Source organism: Bufo gargarizans, chromosome 7, assembly GCF_014858855.1.
Source record: "Bufo gargarizans isolate SCDJY-AF-19 chromosome 7, ASM1485885v1, whole genome shotgun sequence".
Classification (NCBI taxonomy): Eukaryota; Metazoa; Chordata; class Amphibia; order Anura; family Bufonidae; genus Bufo; species Bufo gargarizans.
The window spans coordinates 115569966-115583728 of NC_058086.1; the positions used below are offsets into that span (position 1 = coordinate 115569966).

Consider the following 13763-nt stretch of genomic DNA (forward strand, 5'->3'; position numbering starts at 1 on the left):
ATTTCCTTTGGTCATATATAAAAGTCTGGGTAGATGATGTAACAGTTTATTAATGGTTGTCACGATACCAAAATTTTGATTACATTTCAATACCATAAAAAAGTATTGTGATACTCGATACCATTCAATACCACGCAAAAAAAAAAAAAAACAACGGGCATTCCGCATTTTATGGAACATCCGACCCATAATAGAACAGTCCTATACTATTTTTGGGGGGGACAAGGTGACTAAAAAATCTTCTCTTTTTTTTTTCTGTTACGGCGTTCACCATATAGGAGTAATAAAAAAAAAAAAGAGATTGGACTTTTCGGACATGGCGATATGTAATATGTTTATTTATTTATTGTTTATATATTTTATATGTAAAATTGGGAAAGGGGGCGATTTATTCTTAATATTTTGGTGTTTGTTTGTTTTTTAACTTTTTTTTTTTAACTTTTTATTTAATAACTATAGAGCTCTATTAGGGTGAATAGGACTTCACACTCCCTGCTGCCCTGTGCACACAGCAGCATGGAGATTACCATGGCAGCCAGGGCTTCAGTAGTGTTCTGGCTGCCATGGTAACCAATCGGAGCCCCAGGATTACACTGCTGGGGCTCTGATCGGAAGCTGCCAGTGCACCACCAATGAAGAGGAGGGGACCATGTGGACACTGCCATCAATGACTTTAATACTGGGGGAGGGGGTTGGGGGGCGCACTGCGTCACCAATGTTTATAATACTGAGGGGTTAACTGCTGCGGATCGCAGCTCCCTGTCATAGAGGTCGGGTACCCCCCTCCTCTTCCCCTCTCTCTTGTCATTGGTGGCAGTGGCACAGTGGGGAGGGAAGGAGAGACTCCTTCACCACTGTGCTGCTGAGGAGAACATGGTGCACGCTGCTCTCAGCGCCCACCATGTTTTCTGATACTAGGCTGAGCAGCCTAGTATCGGTAAAAGGCAAATCCCAGTATGGAATCGATCCGGGTACAAAAGTATCGATTGGGTATTGATAATTCGATACCCGCTGCAGCCCTAATTTATTATTATAGATGCATTCGGTGGCTGAGATGACTTCTAGACACTGAGGAAAGCCAGCTGGCATCCTTGTTTCCTAGACCTCTTGCAATGTCTTGCTGCCGTCTGCAGCTGTGTGAACAGGTGATATTTGCATGTATCTGTGTTGTGGGCCCCCAGAATAAATTTTTCTGGTGGGCCCTAGACACCCCAGTCCGACACTGGTTTCCATCCAAATAGCTTACAAACCAGTTATTGGGAGGAGCAGGATCCCTACTTTAGGACACAGATACCCAGGCACTGACCAGCAGGTGCAGCCCCCTCCACTACCAGTCGGCACCTTTCATGTAGGCGGCAGGATTACATCGCTGCACTGCCTGTGCCTTTATGCAGGAACCAGGACAGGCCCAAAGAGGCCAGAACTGAATTCTTGGAGGATAAAACAGGATTTAGGACAAGTGAGCATTCTTCACTGGGGCAGAAGGCCATTCCTATTTTCAGGGGCAGTGGCAAAACTATAAATAAATGATTTCAGGGAGCGCTATGTATACATTACTTAATTCAGGGGGCACTACATATAGATTATTAATCTGCAGGACATATAGATTATTTTAGGGGTACTATGTATAAATTATTTAATTCAGGATGGGCTACAAATACATTTTGAAGGTGTACTATGTGTAAATTATTTCAGGAGTCATTATGCATAAATTACTTAACTCAGTGCAGGATGTACAATATTTTCAAGAGGCACAAGTATTGGGTATTTATGCCAGGATCTGCTACGCATAAATGATTATAGGGGTTGTCCAGCTTTTACTAATTGATGGCCTGTCCTCAGAATAGGTCTTCACTAGCTAATCATCAGGGGTCCGACAGCCCACACCCCCAGCACCGGAGCTACACAGGTCCATCAACTGTGTGGAGGGAGTCTACGCGTTTCGAGGGCAATAATCTACTAAGCATACATACAAAACATGAGGTTCTATTTAAAACAGTTTGAGCGTGCTGCCGCCGGTAACAGGGGGCGTGGTTTCGGGGGGCGCTTGTTGAGTGGCTGGGGGACCGCTGCACGAGGATCCCCCCTGCACCTCCTCGCGGGCGGTGATCGGGTGTGCTGTGAGGTCATCAGCTGTCTGTCAGTGGAGGCACACCTCCCTGACATCAAATGATGATGAGCTCTATCTCCATCATGCCTGACAGCACTGAACAAGTGGTTCCAGCATTTTCTAGTTTTTTCCCCTGTCTCATTTTATCACTGCACTGAACCCAGAAAAAGTGCAGTGGGAACCGGCAGCAGTCAGGCCCTATCCCGGATGCTGGTCGGGTTATATGAAAAACACTAGCAAGGCGTTTTTTGTTGTTGGGAATCTATCACAACAACCTATCTCTCTATATCTGTCTGTAAATCATACCACACATGAGGCACTGCCTCCTCTTCCTGTTTTTTATATTCACTGATATCCAGCATGCCAGAGCGAACACTATAAATATTAAGGGGCACATTTATTAAGACCAGCGTTTTAGACACCGGTCTTAATAAGGCCCTGTGCTGATGGCGGATCCACCGCCGCTTCAAAATGTAAGACAGCTTCCTAGCTGTCTTACATTTAGACAATTTTCTATACCAAAAAAGAAACAGGCCTGAGCGGGGAGAAGTCGCAGATTGCGGCTCAAAGGACCAATCTAATTTAGGCGTATTTCTGTTTAATAAATGACCCTCTATGTCTTAGTGTAAACTTCAGTTTACTATAGGAACATCTGACAAAAAGATCAGCGAGCTTTGTGAAAACCAAAGTTTGTGTCAGTCTCAAGACTTTTGGCTGTAAGGCTACTTTCACACTAGCGTTCATAGGTCCGTTCGTGAGCTCCGTTTGAAGGAGCTCACGAGCGGACCCGAACGCCTCCGTCCAGCCCTGATGCAGTCTGAATGGATGCGGATCCGCTCAGACTGCATCAGTCTGGCGGCGTTCAGCCTCCGCTCCGCTCGCCTCCGCACGGACAGGCGGACAGCTGAACGCTGCTTGCAGCGTTCAGCTGTCCGCCTGGCCGTGCGGAGGCGAGCGGATCCGTTCAGACTTACAATGTAAGTCAATGGTAACGGATCCGCTAGAAGATGACACCATATGGCTCAATCTTCAAGCGGATCCGTCCCCCATTGACTTTACATTGAAAGTCTGAACGGATCCGCTCAGGCTACTTTCACACTTAGAATTTTTTCTAAGTTATTAATGCAGACGGATCCGTACTGAACGGAGCCTCCGTCTGCATTAATATGATCGGATCCGTTCAGAACGGATCCGATCAAGCGCAAGTGTGAAAGTACTCTAAATTGATCATTATACAGGTGAAACGCGAAAAATTTGAATATCGTGCAAAGTTCATTTATTTCAGTAATGCGACTTAAAAGGCTAAACTAACATATGTGATAGACTCATTACATGCAAAGCGAGATATTTCAAGCCTTTATTTGTTATCATTTGGATGATTATGGCTTACAGCTTATGACACCCCAAAGTCACAATTTTGAGGTACCCTTTGCTTAGGGGGTATGGATTAATTAGCTGACTAGAGTGACACTTTGAGCTTAGAATATAGAACCTTTTCACAAAATTCTAATTTTAAGCTTCATTAATGTAATTCCTTTTAATTTGCATTACTGACTTTTGCACAATATTCAAATTTTTCTAGTTTCACCTGTATTTGCACACTTTTTAGAGCCTTAGGGTACTTTCACACTAGCGTTTTTATTTTCCGGCGCATAGAGTTCCGTCACAGGGGCTCTATGCCGGAAAAGACCTGATCAGTTTTATCCCCATGCATTCTGAATGGAGAGTAATCCGTTTAGGATGCATCAGGATGTCTTCAGTTCAGTCGTTTTGACTGATCGGGCAAAAGAGAAAACTGCAGCATACTACGGTGTTATCTCCGGCAAAAAAAAATTGAAGACTTGCCTGAATGCCGGCATTTTTCCCCATAGGAATGTATTAGTGCATTCAAAATACCGGAATGCTGGATCCGTCCTTCACGCCTGCTCATGCACAGACCAGTAAAAATGTGAAAAAAGATACAAGATGGATCCGTCTGTCCGCATGACAAGCGGAGAGATGGATCCATTCTTGCAATGCATTTGTGAGACGGATCCACATCCGGATCCGTCTCACAAATGCTTTCAGTCACAGCCAATCGCCGGATCACACTGCCGCAAGTGTGAAAGTAGCCTTACCTGTTGTGTGCTAGACTTAAGAGCCATTTACAACATGTATGTCAGTTTGAAAAAAGTGGCAAGAAGAGAAGTAGTGCGGCTTACTGTTTGGCTAGGGTTTAGAAACATTTTAGTCATGTAACTTTTAAATAAATAAAAAAATAACAGAAAAATTGCAACTGAGAATAAAAAGACACTCCCTATAGATCAGGAGTCAGCAACCTCCAGATGCTGTGAAGCTACAACTCCCAGCACGCAAACTTTCCTTGTCTGTTCTTGCATCTCCCATATAAGTGAATGGAGCATGCTGGGAGTTGTAGTTTCAGAAGAGCTGGAGTGCCGGAGTTGGCTGATCCTGGTGTAGAAGAAGTGGATTGATGAATGTTGTGACAGCGATGACTGTAATGAGATCTCATTGGATAAACGTGGCAGGTGAATCCAGTGCACGCTCTGCTATCAGGCTGAAGAGAGGTCACATTGTAGAAATGGGTCTCAGGGTAAGTATTCTGTGTTCCACTCACAATCAGGACTCTCCGTGACTTACTGTGGTTCTGCCATAGGCCTCCATTCAATATAATGGTACAGTTTTTGTACACTCTTCAACCATTCCCGTAACACAGCCGTGGTGTTATCGCTGTTGTGATCCGTTGCTGCCCTAAAACATAACAAAGGTAGAAATTGTCACACATTTTGAAATGTGTTAATTCACTTTAAAATATTTCTTTTAACTTTCAGTTTAATGACTGGCAGCACTAGATTCAGCAAAGCGCCCGACTAAAAGGCCAAAAAGCTGCTTTTTAAGAAATATTAGCAGCTTTTACATTCTCCTTGTGTATATAAAAATGATTATCCTCTGTGTTACCGGGGACCCAGTTTCTCAGTTCCTCTGTTACTCCTCATAACAATCTGACGTTATGGTTGGCTGCAGTGATGACGTGCCGGTGTACTCTGCATGAGCGCTTCAGCCAATCATTAGCCCACTGATCCTGATGTCTGGGGTACACGGGCACATTATCAGGGCAACCAAAATGATGACATAGGTGAACATGCATTCTTTTATTATTTTAGCACAATTGCTGCCTTGGAAGACATTTTTAAATATGTTGGATAATTCCATTAAGTCCCATCTGGCCGAACCTGATGTGTAGTATTACATGAATGCATTCAAATGAATGGTCATGTTGTTACACGTGGACAAGTTGGGCTCACCAAGCCCAAGGCATATGGACAGTGGTTGTACTCCTGAACTGTTTGGATGGGCATGAGCCGTTAACATGCTATATGAAGTGGAAATCAATGTTTAATTCTTATTTATTAGTATTTAAGAAGCATAAGAAACATCATCAGCACAGTGAGGTGGTGGTCACGGCTGAGCGGTGGGTTTATAACATCTGCACAGTGTTTCCTTTGTATATTCTAGTTTCCTTCAAGGCTCCTAACACAAACCATCCTTCTATGAAATATGTGTGGACTGTATATACCAGGCATCCTCAACCTGCGGCCTTCCAGCTGTTGAAAAACTACAACTCCCAGCATGCCCAAACAGCCTACAGGTATCAGCCTACAGCAGGGCATTGTGGGAGTTGTAGTTTTACAACAGCTGGGGGCGCAGTTTGAGGATGCCTGCTCTATACGTACAGTTGTGAGAAAGGGAAATGAGGCTAGGAGCCCCGGGAATACACTGACCTGCAGAAATGAATCCAATCCCAGTAAACTGTGTCTTTTACACTCTAAAGGTCAAATGGCACTAACTGGATTATATTTCTCTTGCTTAACAAATTCTACTACCTTATATTGATTACATCAAATTGTCAGAATAAGTCATCTGTGCCCATATTGCGGACCACACTGACTCGCATGGGTCCACAATATACGGAGTAGAGGAAAGGTCGGAAGTCCACGGAGGCGCTTCCATGGGTTTTTGTGTCCGTGCCTCCATGTCCTATCTTTTGCCGTATATTCTGGATTGCGGACCCATTCAAGTCAATGGATCCGTGCCGTAATATGCTACACAGGCGGTTTACGGTCGTCTGAATGAGGCCTAAGGCTTTGCATCCATATTCCCACTAGTATCAGCATGTCTTGACAGCTTTTACACTGTGCTATCTTCAAAAAAAGGGTTCAGTAAGGTAAAACAGTAACACAAATTTGTCTCTCACATTACAATCTAGCACATGGAGTATATTAGTGAATAATTACTATAAGGCCTCCTGCACCCCGCAAAACGTGGTTCCATTGTACCATGATCCGTGTCCGTTTTTTCTTCCGTGGGTCTTCCGTGATTTTTGGAGGATCCACGGACATGAAAAAAAAATCTAAGTCAAGTTTGCCATTGAAATGATAGGAAAAAACAGACACGGATCACGGACACGGATGCGGATGACAATCTTGTGTGCATCCGTGATTTTTCACGGACCCATTGACTTGAATGGGTCCGTGAACCGTTGGCCGTGGAAAAAATAGGACAGGTTATATTTTTTTCACGGCCAGGAAACACAGATCACGGATGCGTGTGCCAAACGGTGCAGTTTCTGATTTTTCCACGGACCCATTGAAAGTCAATGGGACTGCAGAAAAACACGTTAAACGGGACAACGGCCACGGGTGCACACAACGGTCGTGTGCAGGAGGCCTAAGACTGACCTCAATTTCTTATAACAAGCTCATTGTCAGAGAATTGACAGATTTGAGATTACAGTACCTTCACTTCACCAGGAGACCAGACACTAGACTCTGTTATCATCTAAACTTATTTAAAAAGTGCAGCTGATATTGGAACAAAAGATTAGGCTGCGTTCACATCTCCGTTAGAGAAGATCCGGCAGCCTGGTCCGACATAAATACCGGCTGTTGGCTGCATGCAGTGATATTTGTCCAGCTGATACCCGCCATTTATGCCGGAAAGTGACCGGATCAACGGCATATCCTATTAGTCAATCCGATGGTGATCTGTTGAATTTGATAATGCCGGATCCGGTGAATGCCAACAGGCTGTTCCCCGCCGGAACAGCCTGCCGAAAACGTTCGCTGGAGATGTGAAGGTAGTGTTAGTTTCCTATCAGCATTACCACAAATGTTGCATGGTCAACTTATTATAGCTTTTATAGTCAATGTTCAACATTTCAGCTACCAGCAAAAACCTAAATAGAGCCTTGCAAAAGATGAAGTAGAAAAGCCCGCCCCTAGCATTGCTGCTACTTCAGTCTATTGGCCATGGTGGTCTCAGTGCTCCCCCCACCCCCCCTTCAATCAGCCACTGGCAGCATATTCTAGCGAAATTCCATCAATTTCTGTCTGGAGAAAACCACTTTAACACAACTGTTTGCTGTGACTATTAGTATATGAGTGTGAGGTTATTTTCGTCTGGCTGATTCTTGGCATATTTGCCGGGTTGTATATATATATATATATATATATATATATCCACACAATGCATTTGGAAAGTCTTCAGACCCTCAGACCCTTTCACTTTTTGCACATTTTGTTACATTGAGACCATGTGCTAAAATAAAAATTTTAAATCAAGTTTTCCCCCATCAGTCTGCGCTCAATACCCCATATTAACAAAGAGAAAACTGAATTTTAAGAATTTTTGCTAATTTATTAAAAAGGAAAAACTTAAATTTTGCATGGACATAAGTATCCAGACCCTTTGCTATGACAATTGAAATTTAGCTCTGTCGGCCTTGATTGGAGTCCCTCTGTGGTAAATGCAGTTGACTGGATATAACTTGGAAAGACAGACTCCTGTCTATATAGGGTTTCACAGCTGACAATTCATATCAGAGCCAAAATTAAGCCATGAGGAGGAAAGAACTGCCTGTAGAGCTCAGAGACAGGATTGTGTGGAGGCACAGATCTTGAGAACTTGCACAGAAAGTTCCAAGTTCCATATTTCTTAAATGGAAAAAGTTTTTAAACAACTAAGCCTTTTCCTAGAGCTGGCTGCCCTACCAAACTAAGAAGCTACTTGAACAACATGTCCATTCTGAACTGTCCTCTCACCTCTCCTCCTGCTCCCTCTTTGACCGGCTATAATCTGGCTTCCAACCCCACCACTCAACTGAAACAAGTCATTAATGACCTGCTAACAGCAAAAAACAAAAATCATTACTCTGTCCTCTTCCTCCTTTACTTGTCCTCTGCCTTTGAGACCGTCGACCACTCCCTTCTATTACAAACTCTCTTATCTCTTGGCATCACTGACCTGCCCCTCACCTGGGTCACATCATACCAGACATTTAGCGTCTCCCACTTTCACACCACCTCCTCGTCTCATTCCCTCTCTGTTGGTGCCCTACAAGGCTCTGTCCTGGGACCCCTGCTCTTCTCTATCTACACCCTCTGCCTGTGACAGCTCATAGAGTCCCATGGCTTTCAGTATCACTTTTACGACACACAAATCTAACTCTTTGGTCCAGACATCACCAGCTTACTATGCAGAATCCAACAATGCCTATCTTCCATATACTCCTACTTATCTCGCTTTCTAAACCTTAACATGGATATAATAGAATTTATAATCTTTTCCCCATCTTGCTCAACCCCCCCCAACAGACCTATCTATCACGATCAATGGCTACACACTCTCCCTGGTCAACCAAGTCCGCTGCCTTGGAGTGACCTTGGATTCTGCCCTCTTCTTCACACCGTACAACCAAGCCCTTTCCACCACCTGCCGCCTCCAACTCAAAAATATCTACCGCAGAGGTTTTTGTTTGCGTTTTCGTTTTGCACTCCTTGCCTTCCCAGAGCCATAACTTTTTTATATGTCTGTTCACATAGCCATATGAGGGCTTGATTTCTGCGGGACAAGTTGTTCTTTCCAACGCCACCATTTAATATTGCATATGATGTAGTGGGAAGCGGGAAAAAAATTCCAAATGGGGTGAAATTGAGAAAAATAAGCAATTCTACCACAGTTTTACGGGTTTTTATTTGCGATGTTCGATAAAACTGACTGGTTACTTTTACTCTACAGTTCAGTACGAATACGGTGATACCTTAAATGTATAGTTTTTCTTGTGTTTTGATAGCGATAAAGAAATTAAAAACTGGGGAAAAAAAATCTGTTTTATTTTTTGTCGCCATATTTTGACCCCTATAACTTTTTTGTAATTATGTGTACGGGACTGCATGGGGGCTCATTTTTTGCGGGGCGATCTGAACATTTCATTGATCCCATTCTACCATTTTTTGTAGGAAATGAACAAAAACGGCGAATCGGCCATTTGGATTCTTTTTTCCATTTTGCTGTTTGCCATATGGGGAATATATTTTTATACTATGGGCGTTTTTGCACATCGTGACATTTTTTTTATTTTTTTTAGTTCTTTTATTTTTACTTTAGGAAAAGTGTGGTGATTAGAATTTTTATTTATTTTTAAACACTTTTTTTTATGGTTCCCATAGGGAACTATAACATGAAATCATTAGATTGCTATTATCATAGACTCCAATGCATTTGCATTGGAATCTATGATGATTTTACTACTTTCCTATGGAACCTTATTACAGGCAAGGGCTCCATAGGAAATACTATGCAGCGGCCTCCTGTCATTCATAAAGACAGGGGCTGCTGCACACGCGCTCCGGCTCCTCCGATCGCCGCACGGGGGAGCCGGAGCATAACCAGAAGCGCACGCTTTCGGTTTTCAGCGCACTTAGATGCCGTGGTCAGTATTGACCACGGCATCTGAGGGGTTAAATGTCCGCAATCTGCATTACTGCCGGTTGCGGACATGAGCCGCGAGTGTCTGCTATAAGAAGCAGACGGCCACCCCCGGCTATGGCGCCTGCTTCTCTAAAGACTTGGTCAGCGCCATACTATTACGGAGCTGGTCGGGAAGGGGTTAATAATAATAATGATAATTGGGGAAGAAGGGCTTTGGAAAGATCTCCAAGAATCCTGTGTGCAGATAGGAGAAATGCCAAGAAGGTCAGCCATCACTGCAGTACTTCACCAATCTGGGCTTTATGGCAGTGGGCCTCTCCTCAGGAAAAGACACATGTAAGAAAAAAGATTAACTGGTGTGATGAAAGCAAGATTGAACTTTTTTTCATTTTTTAATTAATTGGCCACGATTTTGAGCATTCTGTTTTCACTTTGTCATTATGGGGTATTGAGTGCAGAATGATGGGAAAAAACTTGATTTCTTTTTATTTTAGCTATTTTTGTACAAGGCCACAACATAAAATGTGAAAGGGTCTGAAGACTTTACGAATGTATTTAATTTTTTTAATTTTTCATTCAACTTCATACAGAGAGCCTTTCTACATCTCTGGGTTACAGGAAATATCTGTTTATTTTTGGAGACTCTCCATCCTCCTCTGTATAAAACAAGAACCACCTTCTGTTTGAATGAAAATCAAACTGACATATCAATGTCCTGTGGTAGTCTGAACACATCAAAGCAACATGGAAAATCACAGGAATGTATGGAGATTTGGAAGTACTGTACACTTGCAGTGTGCTGGGATTCTTCTGTGACTCTGCAATGCCCAGCAGCATAAAAGTCTGCATTTTAAAAAACTATGCTGCAGGAACTCTGAGCCACAGAAATCAGAGTTAAAATGAGTTTCCACCCAAATAATTCTCATTTCATGTCAAAGTCAATGTACTTTCACAACATTTAATTTAATTTAATAGAGAATGGTATAGCTAACACATTTTTAAATCACTTAATTTAAAAAATATGACTGTGTGCACTTGAAAAAAAAAAAAGCTGTAAAGTTATGGCCACTAGACATCTCCTGTTGTGAGGCAAGATCTGTCCCTAGTAACAGATATTCAGAAAAGGGTTGAGAAGAAGTGGAGGCGTGTCAGAGCTAGCTGAGATCCCGAGCCCGATAAAAGAACTGCGTCTACACTATTTCTGGATATCACCGGAGCCTCCTGCCTTTCTGTAGGTGTGATCTCTCCCTCCTTAGCTGTTCTGTGAGCTTCAGAGCTCTAAAAACATATTGGTAAGTAAGGGAAAGAAGTCACTGCAGTGTATTGCTGGAAGAAGGAAGATGCCCCCTGCTTCTGAATGAAATGCATCTAGTTGTGCAGCTGAAACAGGGAATACTATGGCTGAAAAAAACATTAGGGAAGACCAACAATACCTGTTCTTTCATAGTTATGATTGTACAAAGTAGCACAGCCATTATGCAAACCTTTTTGAAAACTCAGGTTAATGGGTCATAAATTATATTTTTCTGATATCAGGAGCAATAACCCCCGCAGACATAAAGTTAAATGATAAAGTTCTTCCACCACTAGAGCGAGCTTAGGAGCTTACTAATTACTGATCATACAGTTGACACAACAGTATAACAGTATGAATTTTGCTCCTAAGCTCCCCCTAGTGGTGAAATAATTATTATTTAACTCTATGGGGAGGGACTTATCATAGACCAGCATTTTATCCCGACTACCCCACGAAAATTTATGTTAGCATTTAAAAATGGCCCCCGCTTGCAAGTGGAGCGGGCACAATAGCCACCGGGTGCCCGTGACCGCAGGTTTCTGGGAGGCTAAAGACCACGAAGGCTCATGTCTCTGCATGACCTTGCTTCTACAGGATCATACTGACATAAAGCTGTCACTATGATTCTTTATCAGAAAGGTCATGCAGAGGCACAGAGCATTATAAATCAGTGTAATATTGCATGCTCCTGCAAGACGAGAGTTGCCCAGATGATCACGCTCACACACTTGATTTCCTGACTGCACGTGCTCGTGTGAAACAGCCCTGATTGGTTACTCTGAGTAACAAGGCTACTTTGAGGCAATATTGATTCATGAGGCCACATGAGCCTATTAATGACTCCTATGTCTTATTGTATGACAAACTTAACTGGATGTTCCCCCTTCACAGGAACTGATTCATATGCCGGGTGTTTTCTGCTAACATACCCTCCTACATTGTTTTACAAAACATAGGTACTGATGCTCCAATGTCTCCATGGACAGAACCTAATGCACTGCATATAATTTTGCCCATTGCCTTGCATTTTTGCCCCAACGTTCCTACAAATAAGCCACAGATGCCCTCATATAGTAGCTGCCACGTCAGTCACCTACACTGTACAGTATGTCTCCAAATTCCAGCTATACAGTAGGTGCCCCTGCCAGCTCAGCCCGCCATTACTTCCTTTACGTGTGATTTTCTTTGTTCTCCGACTTCCTGTGCTGTGTGCTAGTCATTACTTCTACATGTGGATTCATGGTAATGTGACTGTGGTTTGTTTTCTGGATTAACCTATCATCTGCTCCTTTAGCTTTTACGGATTCTGTTTGATGGCATTCTGACTGTGGTCAGCTCCTGGATGAAGGAGTAAAGTAACACTCCGAAACACGTTTGGTGCCCTATCTACATACTTGCATAGTGGAGATATCATTTATACAATTTATAACTACTGGACTTTTATTTGCTTTAAAGGGAACCTGTCACCTGGATTTTGGGTATAGAGCTGAGGACATGGGTTGCTAGATGGCCGCTAGCACATACTCAGTCCCCATAGCTCTATGTGCTTTTATTGTGTAAAAAAAACGATTTGATACATATGCAAATTAACCTGAAATGAGTCAGAGCTTGAAAATATGACTCTTCTCTGGTCGCACAAGTAACATATGACTTTTATGTTAATTTGCATAAAAAGCAGGAAGTACAACAATGCATAATACTTATTGAATTCGTCTGCAAATGAAATTAAAAGTGTAATTTATATGTTTAGGGTAACACAATGAACATTTAGAAACGCTCAATGAGGGTAGCATAGTAGAGGTGACAGGTTCCCTTTAAGAAAAAGATTAAAGATCGTGATTTACCAACACCCGAAAGACACAGACGCCCATAGGATCAAGGAAGAGGTGAACGGTGGTTTGCTGTACCCGAAAAAAGATCAGTTTAATGTGTGGAACTCTAAATTCGTAGTGTCTGGGTTGAAGAATTTACCAAATTCGCGATCAAAGGCAGAGACACGTGGGACGCCAAAACTATAGTCCGAGACACGTGGGACGCCGAATACAAACTTTCTATACTCCACAGCATATAGCCTGATTGCTGCTGCAGAGACTATCAGCGGATAGCCGTATAAAAGTCCTTACGTAGAAAGATGAGTACAGATTCTATGTACACTGCTTTGTCGATTATGCTATTATACGAAAATGTGGGACGCCACAAATTATTTTAGCATTGACTGATTCCAAACATACGATTTTGCACGTACCTATATTGAAAGTCCAGCTTACGGTACCTCATATCGAAAGTCTTTGTGTGCACACGATATATGACACAAGGTTGGATGTGTTATTGACTTTTACATTCCTCAGTTGCGGTTTTCAAGCGGTATCGGACATTTTAGTGCATATTATCCATTTATTGTCTTACCCGTTGGTTTTGTTATTTTGTTTTAAGACATTCCGTTTTATGCTATAATTATCGCATGTTTTTAGACATATGTTTAATAAATCGGACCATTTTAGATTCCTCCATTTCGGTGTGACTCTGATTGTTGAGTGCCCTTCTATATATTTTTTCCAGCTCCTGGATTAACCCATCATCTGCAGT

The 13763-nt window shown here is 42.6% G+C and overlaps 1 protein-coding gene across 1 annotated transcript in view; it reads right to left on the bottom strand.

Annotated features, from left to right (window-relative positions):
• The window catches only part of COLGALT2 (collagen beta(1-O)galactosyltransferase 2), a 158776-nt gene that overhangs the window by 75802 nt on the left and 69211 nt on the right, over positions 1-13763 (bottom strand). Inside the window, exon 2 of the mRNA XM_044301742.1 lies at positions 4751-4861. Coding sequence (XP_044157677.1) covers positions 4751-4861 — 111 coding nt within the window. The remainder of the gene's footprint in view (positions 1-4750; positions 4862-13763) is intronic.